Here is a 21,304-nt window from a genome sequence, read left to right on the forward strand (position 1 = left end):
GGATCAAGATAGACGCTCTGAATATCGGCTATATTCAAGCGGGGGTGGGGGGGGAATAGGTGGACGGCGGAAATAAAGAAGAGCCGGAAGGCAGGAGTGGGGCTGCGGAGCCGGTGGGGAAACAAGTGGCTCGCCTGGCGGGCGAGGACAGAGCCAAGGCTGAGCACCTTAAGCGCGGATCGCGCCTGGAGCTCCTACAGGGAGTGGGTTGGGAGGGGGGCACCGTCTCGTGGGTAGGCCCCCGCTGCTTGAGCCATTTGGGGACAAATCCGAGGGAGCCCCGTTGGGCTTCTGGGATTTGAACAAAAGGAATGAAATCAAGGCCGAGGCTTGGATTCTAATAAACAGCCCGCTAGACGAGGTCCAGCTTCAGGAAGGGCTTTCACAGACGAGCGATTTCTGCGGGGTGGGTGAAGGACCGGGAACTCAGGGAGCCCCCCCCCCCGTTTGTGCCTTCCTTCTTCTGTTGCTTCCTTGGAGAAGAAACTTTTGAGAGGGGGCAGCAGAAGAGCTGTGTGGGAAACCCAGGGCACCATGTGCATGTCATGTAGGCATGCATGCCTTTGTGTGGCAGAGAGCACACCCTAGCCCTGGTTCACAGATTAAAAGTTTGCTAAGCACGGATCCTAATGTAAGAGGAGCTCTGATGGAGCAGACAAACGACCCATCCAGTCTAGCATCCTGTCCTCATATAGTGGTCAACTGGATGCCTCTAGAGGGCCCACGAGCAAGACCCTAGTGCAATAGCAGTCTCCTCATTTGTGATTCACAGCAACTAGTATTCGGAGGTATTCTGCCTCCAACCGTAGAGCTAGAATGTGGCCACCATTCTTAGTGGCCATTGGCAGCCCTATTCTCAATGAATTTGCCTAAACCTTTTTTAAAGTCATCCACTGTTGGAGGCACCACTAGAATCTTGTGGAAGCAACTTAAATGCACTTTGTGCTTTTGTCAATCCTGCATCTTCCAACATTCAGCTTCAATGGATGGCCCCAAGTTATAGTTGAATGTGGAAGACTTCTCACTGTCCACTTTCTCCACAGCAGACATGGGTTTGCACATATCTATGATGTCTTGTTTTCTCAACCATAAAGCTCAATTTGTGGTAGCCTTCCCTTATAGGAGGGTTGCTCAAGATGGTTGATCATTTTGGTTGCCCTTTCCTGAACTGTTCCAGTACTACAATATCCCTTGAGGTGAGGCAACCTGAACTGTACGCAACATTCCAAGTGCGGTCACATGAAAGATTAGTATACAGCAGTACCTTGGGTTACAGACACTTCAGGTTACAGACGCTTCAGGTTACAGACTCCGCTAACCCAGAAATAGTACCGCGGGTTAAGAACTTTGCTTCAGGATGACAACAAAAATCGAGCGGCAGCAGCAGGAGGTCCCATTAGCTAAAGTGGTGCTTCAGGTTAAGAACAGTTTCAGGTTAAGAATGGACCTCCAGAACGAATTAAGTTCTTAACCCGAGGTACCACCACTGTAATATAATTATTATGTTGTTGGATTTCAACCCCTTTCCTTATTATCCTCAACACTGAACTTGCCTTTTTCACAGCTGCTACACACTGGGTTAACATTTTGAGCTATTCACCACAACCCCAAGGTCTTACTCTTTTGTCAGTCACCATCACTTCAGACCCCAGCAGCACTTCCATGAAGCCAATGTGCATCATTTATACTTGCTTACATTGAACTGCATTTGGCATTTTAATGCCCAGTCTTCTCTATTTGGAACGATCCCTTTTTAACTCATTGAAAATCCTTTTATTTTAACCACCCAGAACAGTCTGCTATCATCAGCAAACCTGGCAAACTCAGTGCTCTCACCTCTAACTTCTGGTTGTTTATGAACAAGCTATAAAGCAAGGGTCCCATACCACATCCCGGGAGACTCATTTCCCATATTCCTCCACTGGGAGAACTGCCCTTTTATTCTACACTCAGCTTCCTGTTCCTTAAGCACTGATCCATAAAATGACCCGTCCTCTTATTCCATGACTGCTAAGCTTATTCAGGAGTCTTTGCTGTGGGACTTTCCACATGTAAACTGAATTACCCCTATTTTATGGTTGCTGACTCTCAAAAAACAAAACCTCTAAAGGTTTAGTGAAAGGGCTTACCTTTACAGAAGCCATATTGGTTCCGTTTCATCGAGGCTTGTTCTTCATCCTTGGACATTCTTTAATAATGCTTTCCACTAGTTTTCCAAGAATAGATGTTACGTTAACCAAACTGTACTTTCTCAGCTCCTCTCTGGATACCTTTTATAAACGGTGTTGCATTGACCAATGTCAAGTCCTCCGGCTGATATAAGCAACAAGTTAGATATTCTTGTTCAATCAGCAATTTTATATTTTTGCCTTCCATTTCCATTACTGGCATGGAGATGGTCAGATTCTGAGGGAAGGCTGCATCAGTCAGGCACACTGAATTGGTGTTTTTTTAAAATGCATCTTCAGCACAGAAATATATTTTTAACTGAAGAAAACACTGACATCCCCCTCGCCTAGATAGATTTGGTATAACCATTCTATGAACCTTTGTTAATTTATTCAGAAAGAGATACATGAAAGTATTACTCCCTGCCCTTAAGATGCTGTGATTATTCAGCAGTGAGCAGGAGCAATTTGGCATATTTTTAGAGGCACTGCTCTCCAATATTCTGCATGCTCCAGGATAGAGCCAGGTAGACTGTGGGTCTCAGCCTTGGCTCTCATTAAGCCTTGCTTCTAAAAAAAGTATACTGGTCACTGCTCCATATATAAATTGGTGATGTGCAGGCTGGCTGGCATAGGGATAAAAAAGTGAGGAGACAGAGTTGCTGTTTGAAAAGCTGTCCAGTGGGGGATTCTTTTTGCCAAAGGCTTCTTTAGTATTTAAGTTTCCAAAACAGCAATTCTATGGCTGACCCATCCAGATCTGTAAGGCTTAGAATGCCCTTCTATACACCTTGTAGGATGACTGGCATTTCTTATTCTCTTGCTCGCAGTTGGTACTGTACCTGTTCCGCAACTTTACCACAAGGAGTGTGCCTGAGCCAGCACTTTTGCAATTGATTTTCTCAAGCCAGGGAGACTTGCTTACTGGAAAGTTTTCCAAACCAATTCTGCCCATCATTGTATTTTGCCCAGCAGTGCTTGCCTCATGAGTGAAGAGATCATCCACCCAGCTGCTCTGCAACTAACCCCTGTTAAAAGACCCCTCTGGCTCCAGATTTACTGCTGATATATAAAGTTTGCTCAGAGCCAGATGATTGTGCAGCAGGGGCCTTTCAGCCTGCAGGTGCTTGCCTGAACTGTCATAAGGCATTTTGGTTCACTTGCCCAGAAGCTAGCTGACTGAAGACAAGCCCTCATATCCCAAAATACACAGAGACCCAGTGATACATGCTCAGCCATGGGCAGGACTCCTGGCAAACACATCATTTCTCCAGAATTGCCTGAGCTGGATCATCGAGCAGCATGCACCATTTATCTACATGCAGGAAAAGCAGCAGGGCAAGTGTGCTCCAGAAATAAAAGCTCCACTGGCTTTTGGCTTCTGTTTGGAAATACTAGAAACCCACTGTCTGATGCAGGTGTCAATTGGCACCTGCTGTAGGAATTGAATTGGTAATTGTTATCTAATTGCACTGTTTTACATACTGCATGAGAGAGAAAGATGGAGCTGGGGAGGATGAACACTGAGCACATTTCTTCCTTTCCTCTCTTCACCTTCCTGCGCAGCCAGCCCCAAATCTCAGCCCATGTTTCTAATGCCCACTCTGCAATGCTGTCCCCCCTCCCTTAGGAATGCTCCCCCTCCCCACGCTTCTGTTCAGTCTTTGCTGTGTCTACACTTTCTCAAAACTGCGGAAATTGCAGGGAGCAGCGAGGTCTGGACTGAAAGTGCTGATGTAGGGAAGCAGCGCTCACAGCTGTTTCTTGCTTAGGTGCCTGGGACAGGAATGCTGCGGCATGCTCCAAGCCCAGAGATGAGGCACTGCATAAACTACTGTAGCAATGGAGAAAAGCCTGAGCCAGATCCGTTTTCCCCTCCGGAGTTCCAACAGGAGACAAGGCACCCCCCTTTTTTCTTTCACACGCACACTCTATTGATACAAGATTTCATGCAAAAGTGAGAGGAAGCTGAACCTGATTCTTGAAGAAAAGACCACCTTACACAATGCTTGGCACAATGCAGCAGCTTGCTGACACTTCCCTTTTCCCACCCACAGAGTTTTAGCAATAAAGTTGTCTGCCTAAATGTGCTGAGTCTGTAATCTTGTGAGGAGCAGGAGATGTGTTAAATGATGGTGGTACTGAAAAGCCTGATGAGATCCGATGGCCAGATTAAAGGAGGAGCAGGAAGAGGAGGATTGAAGGGTAGATGGTTCAAAAGAAACTCTGACCCACATCAGACATTACTCTAACAGCTAACGCCAAAAAGAAAAGCCATTTGTGTGCAGGGTCTCCCCATTCTGGATGCTGAATTGTTGCTCCAGACACTTGGGTTTGAAGATATTATTACAAATAAAGAGTGGAATGGAGTGCCTTTAAGTGAAATTAAGCACTCAAGAAATTCCAGTCTAGGTTGTCGGTTGCTCTGTAACTCTTTGAAATGTAATTTGGTACTGGCAATTCAATCTTTGAAATTGTGAATCAGCCTTACTGCTGCTGCAGGTTCTATCTAGTGATAGTTCTGGGTATATAATCCATCCTGTTAGCTAAGTCTTTATCTTCTGCCTTTTATTTCTCTTTCCTTTCACTTTTCACATTTCCCTTCTATCTAGGCAAGGGTATAGGGCCTAGGAAGAACAGGATTGTTGGGTGAACGTTTAAATAGATTATTTGCTTTAAAACCTTTTTGAAAAATCCTCATAATGTAGATAAAGGGGTGCAGAGTTTACAACCACCAAAGTAACAAACATCTTTTGGGGGGGAGATACACCTATATCCGAGTAAAACTGGTATTTGTGCTTGTTAAACATACAGAATCCATAGATGTAATAGTAAACAACAAACTGCATTCTGACATGTCACACTTCTAATGTACACTGAATAGAAATTGTTCTGGTTATATTAATGAAAATAATAAAAACAAATTATTTAAAACGTTTTAAATGTCATTTAAATTTAATTTGTTTTTTTTTAAATTCAGTAAAATGTGCACAGCCCGAGCCTATGTTTTGGCAAACTAAGCTTATGGCTGAAGGCTACATCACACATGTGGTTGTGTTTTTTTTACTTTTGACTGGTTTTTTTCTTTTTGGTGAAGTAACCAAACACCCTTCAGGCACTGAGAGTTAAGCAGGAAGAGGAAAGAATAAGAGCCCCCTTTACTCTTTACCTGTCAGGAAAGTCCCAGTATCTTTCCCTCAGCAGGTGAGGCAACAGATTGCCTTCTCAAAATCATTCCCCTTATTGCATGCTCTTATTTCTTGGATTGTGATAAGACACCCAAGGACACAATATTCTTTCCTACACACTTGCTGTGTTTCCTAGTTCCTACTTGTTCAGATGCGTGGAGATGGGAAGCATATGCTCAGTCTCTCTAGACAGATTTTCCTCTTGTCCTCTGGAAAATAAATCCTGTGATTCTCAACCTGAGATTTGGTGTGTGGATTGTGTGTTTATTACATGCATTCCTTGTTCAGAAACGCTAGTGCATGGGAACTTCTTTCCATTCACAATGTTATCATTGTATCAGAAGGGCAGGAAGAGCCACATTTCTCATCCCATTTAGTTAGGCCCTGAAAGTGTGCTGAGGACTGCAGCCATTGCTGCTTAATCCATGGGACAAATGGTAAAGTGCACACAGTACTCACAAATTATTATTATTTTAGTCGTTGCTGGTTCTGGTGTACAGTGGTACCTCAGGTTACAGACGCTTCAGGTTACAGACTCCGCTAACCCAGAAATAGTACCTCAGGTTAAGAACTTTGCTTCAGGATGAGAACAGAAATTGTGCAGCAGTGGCGCAGTGGCAGCAGGAGGCCCCATTAGCTAAAGTGGTGCTTCAGGTTGAGAACAGTTTCAGGTTAAGAATGGACCTCCGGAACGAATTAAGTTCTTAACCCGAGGTACCACTGTACTTTACAATAGGGAATGAGAAAGAAAAAGATGGTTGTGTCCCCCGCCCTTTTTAAACCACATTGTAAGTTGTGTTATGCTTTCTCCAGTATCTCAAAACACACCTATACTTCCAGTTACAGATAGATAGCCGTGTTGGTCTGCCTATACTGTACAATCATTTGTTGTATTACATACATGTATTGAATTGAATTGTTATAATATAGACACCTGTACAGTTAGGTTTATAAGCAAATTATTTAAAAAGGTAATAAACTGATTTTAAAAACCACAGATGCTTAAGCCATTAAACATTCCTAGGACAACCCTAGTGTGCTCATGCTGTCAGGTACTCATTAGTTGTTTCTGCAATGGACCATTATAATCACCCACCAGCAACAATGTATCTCAATAGTCCAAAATCAGCAGCCCCCATTCAGACATAAGAAAGTATGTGACAGTCCTCTCCCCACCCCCCAGAACTATTCCACTTGTGCTCATTCAGAAGTAAATATGGAATAGGGTGTCATGCCATGTCACCTTGACCTAAGTTCCAGCAAGCGTATGGAGTGTTTGTGGAAGTAACTGAGAAGCCATACATAAATGGTTTAATAGCAGCAAGCAGACATGAAAGCTAATGCCACAGGCAGGCATGAGGGCTAATGCCAAAGTGGAAAAGTACCCACAGAATTCTAGATTGATCCATTATCATTCTAGCGTTCTTTCTGTTCCAGATGAACCAAGTTTCTACCCCTACAAAGCTTAATATGACATATACATATGAGTCAGGGAACCTTTTTCAGCCTGAGAGCCACATTATCTTCTAAATCTTCTGAGGGCCACATGCCAGTGCTGGGCGTATCCAGAGGCAAATATGGTTGGAGGGTAATATGCACATTTCAACTTTGTATAGTAGGCTTCTTTCTCCAGCTGTCAACTTTTCCCTTTTCTTGCGAGGAATCCTATTCGGAATAAGGGAATTTCCCTTAAAAAAAGGGAAAAGTGGACAGCTATGCCACCTATCCTTCATCCAGACAAGTAAGAGGATACATTCCAGCCAGGCAAAAACTCAGGGTGTGAAGCAAGAGTCAGTGAGGCGTGTGGCCTCAGTAGGCATTTGAAGGCTAGATAGGCCCAACTGAGTGCATTAGGTCCCTGGGCCTGAGGTTCCCCACACCATTTACAAGGACTATACAGTGGTACCTCGGGTTACATACGCTTCAGGTTACAGACTCCACTAACCCAGAAATATCACCTCGGGTTAAGAACTTTGCTTCAGGATGAGAATAGAAATTGTGCTCCGGCAGTGCGGCAGCAGCAGGAGGCCCTATTAGCTAAAGTGGTGCTTCAGGTTAAGAATAGTTTCAGGTTAAGAACAGACCTCCAGAACAAATTAAGTTCTTAACCCGAGGTACCACTGTAAAAGGAACATATAGGTTAGGGAAACAGCTCCATGTGTGCAAGTGGAGAAAGAACAGGGCTTTTTTTTCAGCCAGAACTTTCCGGAACTCAGTTCTGGCACCTCTCAGCCATCTTGGAGAATCATGGGTTGCCTCAAAGTACTCTTCTTTGGGAGCAAGCCTCTCACAACAGCAACGTCCTGTGAAATGGAGAGACCAACTATATTCAGCCCTTGCAATTACTGAGGATGCAAGCAGTAGCCTTCAGAGAAAAGAGCCGCTCAGCAAATCTGCAGCTTCAGGGCACAAACTGCTCCTCAAGGCAATGTGTACAGATCAGCGTTCCTTGTGGGGTAGCTCCTCCTCCAGCCATACCCACAGTTGGATGGAAAAGAGGACCTTGCCCTTGAACTGGAAGAACTTCCGCCCTTTGCTCAGCAGCTGCTAGGCATTATGGAGAAGGGACAAGGTGGCCCAATGTACATGACGAACATGGCATTTGTCCCGCAGCAAACAGAGGCTTCCCTCATCACAAAGGTAGGTCCTTGGGTTATTCTTCATGCTTGGGTGGATGGGTCATTCACTTTCAAGGCTGGATTCAGACTGCAATCGCACACTGTGGGCCTAGTGCAAATACTACCCACTCCAGGCCTTGTGCCATAGAAATGGAGGCCATAAACGCGACAAAAATCTACAAGGCCATTTCTCTCCCTTTTGTGGCAGCTGGACATCCTCTTGGGTATACAAACTTCAGCAACACACCATATCATAAGGAGGTTAAGAAGCATGGCTCTCTGAAGAGGTTTGCCTTCCAGGGCCAGGCATTCACATGTTGGGGTATCACTCTATTATACACATTCATCATACCCCTTTACAGATGTGGTGTCAGGGTACCTAAATACCGCTGACCATTCCTCCCCTGCAGATCAGGCACAAATTATTACCAATGGGAAACTTTGAACAAGCTCAAATAAAACCATCTTCCCCCTTTCCCTTATAGGGGTATAGAGCAGAAAAACTTGGGTCTCAAATCTTCTCTTCTCTTCTTATTCTGTTGTAACTTTTACCTCGTGTTTCACCTGATTGTACAACTGTTTGGTGATCTGTTTGTTGAACTGCTAATGAGCAGCCATTTCCCACAGACAAGCAATCCAAGGACCATCCATAAAACGTATCGCACACCAAGACTGAGGAGATAGCAAAGTTGCAGCAGGAAAAGTTGAACATCAGTTAAAATTGGGTTGGGCAGATGCGACAGGCATAGGGAAGGTGCTTAGAAGGCCTTTAAAAATGTGGCTTCCTTTATGTACAGAACAGACCTTGCCAAGTGCTTTCACTGAACTGTGTGGCATTTTAAAAAACGAAACAGCAATCCAGAACCTTGGGAGTTCTGACAGGACACACTTCAGTAACACTGACAACTGAGGAAAGTAAGCTGCTTCTATTTGCCTCTTTAAAGACTCCATCACAGAAAATGGTTGCCTCCCCAGATGTAGACGTGTTAGCTTATCCATGAGCAAAATGAGAGGGGAAATGGATAACAGGCCCCCAAAAAGATAAAGGTGTCAGATATAGCATCTCCACTTGTACACTGACCCACCCGATAGGCAGGTATAGGAAATGCTCAATATATACATGCTGAGATTCCTGCATTGCCGTGGGTTGCACTAGATGACCCTTCCAGCTCTACAATTTTATTATTCTATGGCCCTCTAGATGTTGTTGGACTCCAACTTGCCCAACCTGCACAGTGAGAAGGGATGATGGGAAGGTGTAGCCCAACACCAGACGGTCAACAGGTTCTCTATCCCTGCCATTTTACATATATACCTCTCCACCAAAACTCACTCCTCTTCTTACATAAATGAGATATACAATACACTCTACTCTGTCTACACACATGCGCACCATAAATTCTTTTGTACATCAGGTATGCAAACCTGCTCTAAAGCATACCCTGATTTTCATCCTCTCCCCATCATTCACTCACTTACTCGCACATGCATTATACATTACTCCAACTGCAAGGCTGAAGAGAACTCATTCTGTGCTATTTTTTCCAAACTTTTATGCAAGAAGCTTCTTTATAAGCTTCTAGGTCTGCTGTGCTTGTTGACATCATCAAACCATGTTTGAATTCCAGTCATGTTGCACAGTAATCTGACACTTGTAGTGCAAGGATGGTGCAAGCTCCACAGGTTTCAAAATTAAAATCATAAGAGTAAAGCAAGATGCAAATACAAACATTAAAGGTCTGGTGAAAATTATATTAGCTATGGCTTCAGGCAGGGGAAAAAAACACAAATCAGATGCATGGTATGTTCAAACCTAAGCAACCATATTCCTCTATTTGTATTACCAGTACTGATTATTCAAAGGGGAAAAAAATGTCATTTATGCATAATGACTCCCAGTGCTTTTTTCTGGCAGGATGCAGGGGTACACATACCCCTAAACATTTTGTGAATCTAGATTTGGCCTCATTGAGGGGCAAACAAGCACTGATGACTCTTAATAGGAATAAGAAAAATAAGCGACTGCAGGAGCAGAAGGAATGTAAAAAAAGGTTACTTTCAATTATTTAGAAAAATGACAGATTTAGGAGCACACAACTCTTCCCAAACCATACCCTGGCAAGAAAAGAAAAAAAACCCCACAAACCCTGCAATATCTTCAGGGACTGGACTGAGGCTTATGTAGAACAATCTTTAGCATGCTCACTCAGAAGTGAGCCATAGTTAAGTGTGTTTAGAATCGCAGCATTACAGCAATTTATCAATAAGGTACTGGACCCTTAAAATTATGTAAGCCCTCCCTCTGGTGGAACATCTTGTATAGCATGTTTAAACCCAGACAGGAAAAAGTTCAGCATTTCCTGCTTAAGATTAGTATACAGAGTTGTTTCAGCATCAGCAGTTTTTGGGATTCTGGCACCATTAACTGTGTGCACAAACAGTAATTATGCACACAGAATGTATCTCTTATGTTTTTCTGTGTATGGTTGCAACAGTTCTGCAGGATCACAGTTGTCCTGGTGAAGTTATGGAACCCTGAGCCAGATGCACGCAGGAGCAGCAATATCAGCAACAGGCAGAAAGAGCTGGTTAAGAATAAATGTGTTTCAAGAAGTTCCACTAAAAAGCAATACAAATTATAATTCCTCCACTTTTAAGAAAACAACTTCCACCATCAGAAAGCAGCTGCAGGCTAATCAATGGACTGAAGTAACTGCAGTTCATTATTTGAATAGATCTACTCAGAAGTATTATTCAGGATCCTGTCCCTTGTTAGACCTTCAGACTTCCCCAAAGATTTGTGTCTTTAAAAAATATACAGTAAGTGAGGAGGCAGTCTCTATTGGGAGTATTTTTTAAAGTTACCAATTACATAGAGATCTTAATCAGGTGAAATGAAAAAGTATGTATACAGCATATCCACACACATTAAAAGAGATAATTAAGCGTACTAATCTTGCTGCATCTATTGCCCATTCAAATTATCAGAAGTTGACAGAAGTATTGTTCTGCGTTATGTGTGGTCTTGGCAGGCTGACCATTTTTTCATTTTAAGTGGAACATCCATGTCTCCCCACTTTCACAAATAAATCATTCTCTCTCTCTCTCTCTCTCTCTCTCTCTCTCACACACACACACACACACACACACACACACACACACACACACCGTCCTTGAGAGAAGTTATCATGTTCTGGCCTCTCTGAGCAAGGAACACAGGTAATAAACACACAGTCCACACACCAAGTCTCAGGCTGAGAAGCACAGAGTTTATTCTCCAGAGGAAAATGGGGGTTGGGAGTGGAATATGCCCCTAGAGAGACTGAACATAATGCTCCCCATCTCCACACCTTCCAATAAGCAAGAACCAGGAAACCCAGCAAGTATCTAGGAAATAATACTGTATCCTCAGGTGTCTGTCTTATCATCTATCCAAGCGTGACCCTGGTCCACTGTATTTCTTTCACCCACCCGCCAGGTTCGTTATTCCAATCATTACCATATGAAGGGGCTAGAGGGGCAGAGCCTTGAAGGACAAAGGCTTTCTCTTGAAGCTGGGGAGGAGGAGGAATAGAGAATGTCTGAGGAGTTAGCTCCTGAGCACCTTGAAGTAAACAAGTTACAAATAACAACCAACATATTTTGAAAGGATCATGAGGTATTCTACATAAAGCTTCCCAGAGGTTAAGTGTTTGTTTCTAGAGCAAGTGTCATTAGCAAAAACAAAACAAAACAAAACAAAAACCCAAGACCACCAACAACCCCAAACACATTTTTAAAACCTCTTCTCTATATATGAAGAAGCACCTTTGAAGGAAGATAAAAAGCAAGCAAATGTAGTTGAAACAGCAGGCCAGTTCTGACACATCTGGAAACCACGGTTTGATTCTAGCTTGTCATTACTAAACCATACTCACAGAGCTAGAGCAGGGATGGAGAACCTGTGGACCTCTAGATGTTGCAGGATTACAACTCCCAACAGCCAGGGGGAGCATGGTGAACTCCCTGGCATGTCCAGTTAAAAAGGGCTGGGTAGTGGACAATGTAAAAGCCCTTCCTCTGCCCTGGAGAGTTGCTGTCAGTCAATGTTGGAAATAATACAGAGGTAGATGGGCAAGGAGTCTGGCCTGGCATAAGGCAGTTTCCTAAGTTTCTCTAGTAGCTGAGCTACACCAGACTTTTAATCTATATGGACATCTACTTCTGCTGGTAACAAGAGAATGGCATATATGTAGCCAATGCAAAAGTCCTAGCAAGAATAGGAGAAGTTGGAAGGAGGCAGAAACAGAAAAATTGTGAGAAATTTTATTTTACTACTATTGTGGGCAGCATGGTAGGGGCTGTCCAGGTGGAGCTGCCAAGGAAATTTGGGGTCCTCTATACAAAGTGAGACAAACAGTGTGTGGGGAACAGTGGCAATCCAGTTTGCAGTGAGGAGTAAAAAAAACAAGGCCGCTATAGCCCGAAGCCCAGAGTGCCTTGCAGACTGTACAGCAGCCACTATTTCATGAAAATGGGATATACAACAACTGCCAGGACTTGAAGGGCCTGCCTGGGGTCAAGTCCCTGGCCTATTAAATAAGAAGTGTGCCCATACCAGTGAATGTCTACCAGCCTGATACAGCCACAGAAGAAAGACAGCTGGGAGAGACCAGGTTAAAATCTCTGCTTAGACATGGTGCTCCCCAGGTTACCTTGGGCAAGCCATTGTCTCTCAGGGCAATGTACCACACGAGCAGGGCTTTTTTTCAGCCAAAACTCTCTGGAACTCAGTTCCAGCACCTTTCAGGTAGGCACCATTGCCATTTTAAAAGAATGAGGGAGGTGTTCATGGTGAGTCCCAGAACCTCTTTTTCTAGAAAAATAGCACTGTTCACGAAGTTGATGAAAAGATTAACCAAAAGGGTGTGCCCCGGAGGAAGGGAGGAGGATGTAAATAACAAAACACCATAATCACAACTACATGAGCAAAATTCCTCAAGGTCAGAAGTACACACAGTCACCCACCCAATGGAAAGTGGTGCTGGTGACAGTCTGCCTCCTGCTCAGCCCCCAGAAATGCTGGTCCCTGCTACCCTTTAATTAATCACATCTGGATGCTAAAACCCCGTTCTCCTGCAGCCGCAAAACCAGGCTAGGCCCCACCACAAAAAAATGGCTTAAGCTACTGATTCCCCTGAAAGGGAAAGGAAAGTGTTGGCTAGGCAAGGCCCAGGCCTCCTCATTGCTTCTTGCTGCCGGGATTCTTTTTGCTGAATAAGCTGACCTTGTTGGCAGAAGACGACTCCAGTTTTACTTTATCCATTAAGGTCTTCTTAACAGCGGCCGGGGAGACCTTCTCCTGGTCAGCCAAGCATTGTAGTTCCCTGTTGGGGGAAGAGGGAAAAGCTTGTGAGCTGCTCAGGAGGCTCACCTAAGGCAGGGCAGCTCTTAAGACTCCATGCCGGCATGTACCTTGTCCTGATGCAGGATGCCTCCACAGCATTGATGAGGAGTGAACGGAAGCCACCACTCTCCAAGAAGTGCAGGGCGTAGATGGTAGCACCCCCAGGTGAGCAAACATTGTCCTTCAGCTGTCCGGGGTGCTGCTCTGAATCCAACAGCATCTTGGCAGCTCCCTGCAGCATTGAGAAGATGAGTTGAAAAGCTCATCAGAAGTGGCAGCTACACACACACACACACACACACACACAGCCTCTCTATGGAAATACTCAAGGCGATTTCAAAAACTATTCACAAGTATACAAACCAGAAGAATTGCAACACCTGCTTCAAAACTGGAAAATTCTGAAAAGATTGCAAAAAAGCCTGACCTGCATTGCACAGGACTGAAGCCAACACCATCACAGACATCTGCTGGGCTTTCCTAGAGTGCCTTTGTTTCCTTCTTGCAATTGCAACAAGAAGAGAAGAAAGCAATGTGGTGCAGGGTGCTTTCATAAATACTGCCTTTTGAGATAAATGGAATAGAAGCGCTGGGAGATCTTTCCAACCAAATATTGAAAAGGCAGAGTGGACATAGCTTGAAGAAGCAGCAAACAAGGTGAAATACTGACCAGCAAAGCTTGAGCTCCTAGCCGGACGGCTAGCCTGCGAGGAAGGCCCATCTTCACACCTCCATCTGCCAGGGCATCCAGGGCTGTGAATGCCTAGGACAGAAGTTATCACAAGAAAATAAAGACATGAAATGCAACCAGGAGGACAGGGCGAAGAGACAGACTTTACCATCTAGCTTACAGGTAGACAATCCACAGGCTGCATGCAACCCTCATAGGCCTGGAGTGCTGCCTTGGGTGCCCAAGCTGCCCCTCCACTGCCAAATTCCCCAATGCCTGACTGCCTGTGATTTGCTTGGGGAGAAAGGTGTGCAGGGATATCCTACCCTATGCTGCCCTAATACAACTGTGCTCCCCCAGCAGCTGATAGGAAGATTGGCAGAGGGAGTACAAATACTACAAGGAGGAAACCACAGGGAGGGACATCCTCCTCATATAAAGTGAGCATGTGTGTGAGAATGAGTGTGTGGGAGCATCTGATCTGGTCCACGACCACCCACCTACAATCATAGTGTGGTCCCCAAAGTGGCCAAAAGTTTGCCCACCCACAAACACAGATTGTTTCTTAAGTGTCATCTTTCCTCTGCCAGAAAAAAGGAAGAAGCCAGGATAGACACTCTAAGGAAGGCAGACCTCATATTCCTGAAAGTTACCTCTGCATAAACAAGTTTATTTTGGAGGCAGCTCCCATCCAAACTGTGCCTATGACTATTGAGACTATTTATCCACCAAGCACTCCCAAATGTTAACTGATTCTTGGTCTTGGTTTATCTTCAAATCCATTAAGCAACTGAAAAGTCCATAGCTCAGACGATGTTCTAGAGGTTCAACATGCTGCTATAAATGCCTAATCAAAAAAAGGTAAAGGTAAAGGACCCCTGAACAGTTAAGTCCAGTCAAAATTGACTATGGGGTGTGGCACTCATCTCCACTTTCAGGCCAAGGAAGCCGGCATTCGTCTGCAGACAGTTTTTCCGGTTTATGTGGCTGCTTCTGGCACAATGGGACATAATGACGGAAGCCTGAGCACATGGAAACATTTACCTTCCCACCACAGTAGTACCTATTTATCTACTCGCGCTTGTATGCTTTCAAACTGCTACCTTGGCAGGAGCTGGGACAGAGCAATGGGAGCTCACCCCGTCACGCGGATTTGAACTGCCGACCTTATGACTGGCAAGCCCAAGAGGCTCAGTGGTGTAAACTACAGTGCCACCTGCGTGCCTAATCAAAAAAAGTACTGTAGGCTGATCTGCCTTCTGTGAAAATGTAAGGATACCACAAGCATCGTTTCTGCACTTAAAATCCCCCCTTGCCTAATAAGTTCTTTTTGCTTCATACAGGGAAGAGAAGGTACTTACATAAGCAGGTCCACTGCCACTGAGTCCAGTGACAGCATCTATCAAGTCTTCTTCCACCTCAGTGCAGAAGCCCACACTAGCCATCAGTTGTTCCAAGAGCTTTCCATCCTCGACGTCAGCATGGGTCCCCGTAGCGTAGACAGTAGCTCCTTCTCTTACAATCACAGGTGTGTTGGTCATGCACCTGATCACTTTCGGGGTGGGGCAGAAGGCAGAAAGTTTCTTGAGATAAAGAGAAATAGGAGAGACAAGTGAATATATTTAACATACAGCTTGCATTCAAAATGAGCTCTTCTAGCAAAGGGCAGAGATAACCATTTTCAGGGTTCTAGATCACATTGAGAGGCTATACATCACTGACACCATCCTGTGAAAAATGAAGAATGTGTCTGTGATGTGGCAACAAAGTGCTCTGCAATTGAGTTTGTCTGGGAAAGAAGCCTCTGCAGCCAATAGTACAATGGAGGTGTTTTAGTCTGCTTTTTTATTCTGATATTTGCTTTATATTCATTGGTGGTTTTTATTATTGTATTCATATGGGGATACAAGCAATGATAGTCACACACAGAGTCAGGCTCTCTAAGAAGCCTGGGGAGGCCTGGAACACTTCCAGCTTCTGAAGCCCCTCAGCCATAATAAATGCAGCCACAGGAAAAATGATGACACGTGATAACAAAACAAGGCGGCAAAAGAAAAAAAGAAGAGTGAAAGATTTTAAAAAATCTCGCTTTCATGCAATCTCAATGCTGATGCTAAGCATATGACAAAATCTGTATCAGTTAACAAAAAAGTTGCATGTCTTTTACCAAATCACATCTCCCATTTGCTTAAATTTGTCGTTCTAAACTGAGAAATTGTGTCATAATTTGATCCAATGAACATAAAAACCAGTTGCAAAACTTAACGGACGCCAAAAAAATTAGCAGGTGTCTAAATTTAAAGCCCCCTTTCAGCTTGAGGTCCCAGACCAAATGGTCCCCTTCCCCTACCCCCTCCCACTGGCACTGCTCAGAGTAATTCCACTGATATGGACTTTTAAACTTATGTTGATTAATTTCAGTGGGTGTACTCTGAGCACAACTTAGTCTGGTAACACCTATGACGTATGGAATAGGTTTATTCAAATTTCTATACACCACCCCAGAATTCTTCAATAAAGGGGAGTTAAACTTTGCTTTTTAAATCATGACTAAATAATAATTCAGCTAAGCTCCCTACTAAGGAGTGACTCTGGCTAGCAGGAAAGGGCTCCGGCAGAGGGGCTGTAAGAAAGTAAAGCACAGGTTGATCCTCACCCCTGTTGACCGGAGCAAGTCACAGGATTGTCACCATCAGTTTCTAGTCTGATCTTCAGAAAAGAGTCCAGAGGCTACCCTGTTCCTACACTCAGCCTTACCTGAAAAGACTTGCCAGAAAAGAAGGGTTGTGAGTCTTTTACCTTTTCAATAGAGCTGATCGTGACCCCAGCAGCGCATGAGACCACAATGTGCCGATCCTCTATATCTGAGCCAATCTCATCCAGGATGAATGGAATTATGGGAGGTTTCACTGCCAGAAACAGGACGTCACTGTTTTTAACCGTCTCTTTGTTGCTTAGAGTGAAATTCACACCCATTTTCTGGAATATAGGAGTTGGAACAGGTGAAGCGTAACAAGAATAACAATAGGATTTAGACATGCAGGGTCAGCCTAGAATTAGGCAGGATCTAGTTTACTGAAAATTTCAGAAATGGGATGAACTAAACGCACATTCTGCCAGTCACCATCAAGGTCACAGGACTTTGTCCTTTACATATCAAACAGACAGTGAATGTGGGGGGCAGAGACGAAACTGCACTACTGCTTGGATTTTTCTGCCAATATGGATGAAGTGTCCTAAATAGACTCTCCTAGATGGGGTTGCATTCCCCATAGAAGATCAGGTACACAATTGGGAGATGCTCCTGGACTTTGCTTTATCCTTAAATACTCAGGCAACATTAGTGTCCAGTACATTGTATCAGCTTCATCTGGTTCACCTACTGCAGCCGTGCCTGGATAAATAGACATGGCCTCGGTTACTTATGCCTAATTACATCAAGACCAAGAGCTGCAATGTTCTCTATGTGAAGAGTTCAGAATCTGCAGTCAGCAAAAAATGTATCCGGCAGAATTTTGGTTGCTGTGCGACAATCAGAACAATCACACCAATACTATTAAATGCATGGGCATAGCAGCTTAAAGTGCTGGTATTGATTTTAAAGCTAGGGTGGCCACATGCAGAGAGGACAGGGTGTGGGGTTAAGAAATATTAGATTTTTTAGTTCCTGACACTTACCCTCAACCCTGATACAGTAGGGAGATCAGTGTCTGGTGAACTTGCTGTTATCTTGTGAGCAGCCAAAACTCCTAGAAAGAAGAATGATCAATTTTAGCTTTAACACAGTCTTCTGCCAACAGCTATTGAACATTTTCTCCCTCTTCAGCATATCCCTTCCATTAAGACTGTTAGCATGAACAGCATTACCCTTCACGTTATGCAACCGTTAGTTGTGGGGTCTTATATGCCCCCCTGCACCTAAATAATGGATACATATATTTCTAGAAGGTGGCATACCAACAGGCAAATGCCTAGATAATTCGCACCTAGAATCACCACCCTTAAGACCTTTATGCTTCCCAGATCTGTGAGACGAACCAAGCCTACTTTTGCATAGTTGGCCTTTTTTTGTAATCAGTCTTATTACTTCATTCCTAATGACACTTGGCAAAAGGAGACAGAATTTTTCTTCTCATATTAATCCTTTGGAGGCCTTTAAGAATCCCCATTGTAGGTTTTGATTGCAGGCCATGGTTGCTGCAACCTGGACATTTAAAATGAAAGGAATAAATTCAAGGAAAACTGACAGTACACACCACCTACTCTTGTTTCTAAGCAGCTAGCATTTTTTAAACAATGCACATCCTTTAGTGCAGAACAGGTTATTCCAGAGAGGCTGATATTTATCAAGAACACCATTATGGGCAAAGTTTCATTAATTAGCTTACCATTCCAAAAATGAAGCATGAGATTAAAGTTGGGTGTGTACCCGACTTTTGCAATATACTAACAAAAACAAGAAGGTCTGAGCACATAATGCCAACGCTGGCCCAACTGCACTGGCTGCCAATTAGTTTTCAGGCCCAATTCAATGTGCTTGTTTTGGCCTATAAAGCCTTAAACAGCTCAGGACTGCAATACCTCAAGGACCACCTCTCCCTATATGAACTGACCCAGAACCCTGCAATCATCTGAGGCCCTCCTTCGGGTGCCTCCTTCATGAGAGATCCAGCAACACGAGAGTGGTTCTTTTCTGTGGTGGCTCCCTGCTTGTTGACTGCTCTCCCCAGGGAGACTCACCTGCTACCTTCATTACATACGTTTAGGTGTGAAGCAAAAATATTCCTCTTCTCCCAGGACTTTGTTTAATTAAAAAATCCATGGCCCTTTAAACTGTGGAAGGGGGGTTGTTATTGTTGTTGTGGTTAGTTACTATACTATTATTTTGTGCTTTTATATTGAAAACCACCTTGTGATCACTGGATGACGGGTGTTATAGAGAGTTAATAAACAAAGTAAATAATAAATAAAAGCACACCCCCACACCCAGGCCAGACACTTCTCTTGAACACAACACCTCACTCTAGATAAGGTTTGTGCCATTTGACAGGAGAAGAAATATGCATAATGGGGATTTAACATCACTTCCATTTTTTAAAAAATCAGAACTATAAAGTTATATAAATAAGGAACTTTGATACCAAGAATCCCATGCAGACAGCAGTTTTGACTGTTTATTTCATGTTACATCTTGTTTCAGGAAACACTGGGGCCTGCCTACCTGCTGCGGTGAAACCCCTAGCCAGGGAGAAGGCAAGCTGCCCCGCGCCGATGAATCCCACACTCATGGTGTCAGTTGCCTGGAGGTGACCTAATGGATTCTTGGGAGTGAATAAGAACGCGACAAATTAGAAGTTTCCCTGCCAGCGACCCGACTGTCTTTAGAGCCTGCGCTGATTTAGGGTACTCGCCAGACCAGGTGGGGCTCACGTATATCAGAATACAAAAATGCCAGGCGATTTCTCTTCTATATCACTCGCCCTTCACTCGCCGCCACAACTCAGTTCACCCAATTCTTTCCTTCCTTCGCCTCCACTTCGCTTCCCACTTTCCTCCCTTTGTCTCGCCAAGCCCCTTTCCCCTCCTTCCACCCGCTCCAAGTCTCGGTTTGATCCGTTCCGCGTTACTCGCAGCCCCCGCCCCATCCCCTGCCTCTGCTTGGGATCAACCTGCTCCCCAGAGCACAAACCTGATAGAGCGCCCACGTGGCCCCTCGGGTGGGAGGAAAAAAAGAGCAGACGCGGCGTCGCGTGGCAAAGGGAACAGAGCGATAACACCCCGTCCAATCCGAGGGAAGGGGGTGCGGCGTTGCTGGCATCCCGTTCAATCAAATGCTGAGGAGGCGGGTCACCAGCTGCCTATTGGAGCAAGCTTTGTTTGCGGTTGCATCAGTCGATGCTTTAACGGAAGCCGTGAGGGACCTATACCACGGCTTGGTTTTCGGCGTAATTTCTCAGCAGGTAATGGCTGCTGCGGCCCATCTGGGCGTTTCCGATGGCAAGCTATACGTACAACTTGAGGCCGCGCTGACCCCTGGGAATTGTAGTCTTGGGGGAGCAGATTAATCCACGAGGTGTGATAATATAGTTGCATCTTTCTAGTGCAGTATTCGCAGACCCTCCAAGTGTCCCTATTTTCCAGGGGCGTCCTTGATTTAGAGAAGCCGTCCAGGTTTCTGATTTGATCCCAGAAAGTCCTACTTTTCTTTAGGTAAAAGTAAAGGGACCCCTGACCATTAGGTCCAGTCGTGGCCGACTCTGGGGTTGCGGCGCTCATCTCGCTTTACTGGCCGAGGGAGCCGGCTACAGCTTCCAGGTCATGTGGCCAGCATGACTAAGCCGCTTCTGGCAAACCAGAGAGCAGTGCACAGAAACACCGTTTTCCTTCCTGCTGGAGCGGTACCTATTTATCTACTTGCACTTTGATGTGCTTTTGAACTGCTAGGTTGGCAGGAGTAGGAACCAAGCAACGGGAGCTCATCCTGTTACTTTTCCTTAGGTTGTCCCTATTTTCATTGGAGAAATGTTGAAGGGTATGAGTTCGTGATTTCTAAAACAAGTGTCTGCACTGAAAATTATTTAGAGATCAGATTATTCGAGTTAGAAACTTTGCCTCCTAACTGTAATTATTCAGCTATGATTATTTAGTGACGTTCACTTCGTATATGCTCAGAGGTGCCCTGAAAGCAGTAAGCTACTTGGTCCTTCCACACTAGGGCCTTTAGAACTACCGATGCACTGCTTTTCCACAACAAGCTGGAAGCAGGTCTATAACTGGTTGGTTCCATGCAGCATTTGAAAAACAGTACTGTAAGGTAAAGGTAAAGGGACCCCTGACCATTAGGTCCAGTCGTGCCCGACTCTGGGGTTGCGGCGCTCATCTCGCTTTATTGGCCGAGGGAGCTGGTGTACAGCTTCCAGGTCATGTGGCCAGCATGACTAAGCCGCTTCTGGCGAACCAGAGCAGCGCACGGAAATGCCATTTACCTTCCCACTGGAGCGGTACCTATTTATCTACTTGCACTTTGACATGCTTTCAAACTGCTGGGTTGGCAGGAGCTGGGACCGAGCAACGGGAGCTCACCGCTTTGCGGGGATTCGAACCGCAGACCTTCTGATTGGCAAGTCCTAGGCTCTGTGGTTTAACCCACAGCACCACCCTGAAGGAATCATGTAGGTCCTACCATGGGGCAGAGGGAGGCATCTGCCTCAGATAATGGATAGCAAAATTCTTCTCTATTGGAGGACAGAGTTAGTGTGCCACAGTCTTTTCAC

The 21,304-nt window shown here is 44.7% G+C and overlaps 1 protein-coding gene and 2 long non-coding RNA genes across 3 annotated transcripts; 2 read left to right on the forward strand and 1 right to left on the reverse strand.

The window, feature by feature from the left end:
* The first annotated feature begins 35 nt into the window (after nt 1–35).
* LOC310839291 lies at nt 36–4,254 on the forward strand. The gene is made up of 2 exons (XR_014561397.1): nt 36–631; nt 2,999–4,254. It is a non-coding gene; the product is annotated as an uncharacterized lncRNA (long non-coding RNA).
* A 3,342-nt stretch (nt 4,255–7,596) lies between these two features.
* LOC310839295 lies at nt 7,597–20,235 on the forward strand. The gene is made up of 3 exons (XR_014561402.1): nt 7,597–7,996; nt 19,231–19,358; nt 19,729–20,235. It is a non-coding gene; the product is annotated as an uncharacterized lncRNA (long non-coding RNA).
* PYCR1 (pyrroline-5-carboxylate reductase 1) lies at nt 11,222–19,391 on the reverse strand. The gene is made up of 7 exons (XM_083727794.1): nt 19,252–19,391; nt 17,709–17,779; nt 16,830–17,009; nt 15,392–15,613; nt 14,031–14,123; nt 13,429–13,592; nt 11,222–13,340 (listed from the first exon to the last, which is right to left on the reverse strand). The coding sequence occupies exons 1-7, from the start codon at nt 19,316–19,318 to the stop codon at nt 13,196–13,198; spliced, it is 942 nt and encodes a 313-aa protein (XP_083583920.1). The 5' UTR covers nt 19,319–19,391; the 3' UTR covers nt 11,222–13,195.
* Nucleotides 20,236–21,304: the final 1,069 nt, after the last annotated feature.

Source organism: Podarcis gaigeae (genome assembly GCF_964106915.1).
Source record: "Podarcis gaigeae genome assembly, chromosome: 2".
Taxonomy (NCBI): Eukaryota; Metazoa; Chordata; class Lepidosauria; order Squamata; family Lacertidae; genus Podarcis; species Podarcis gaigeae.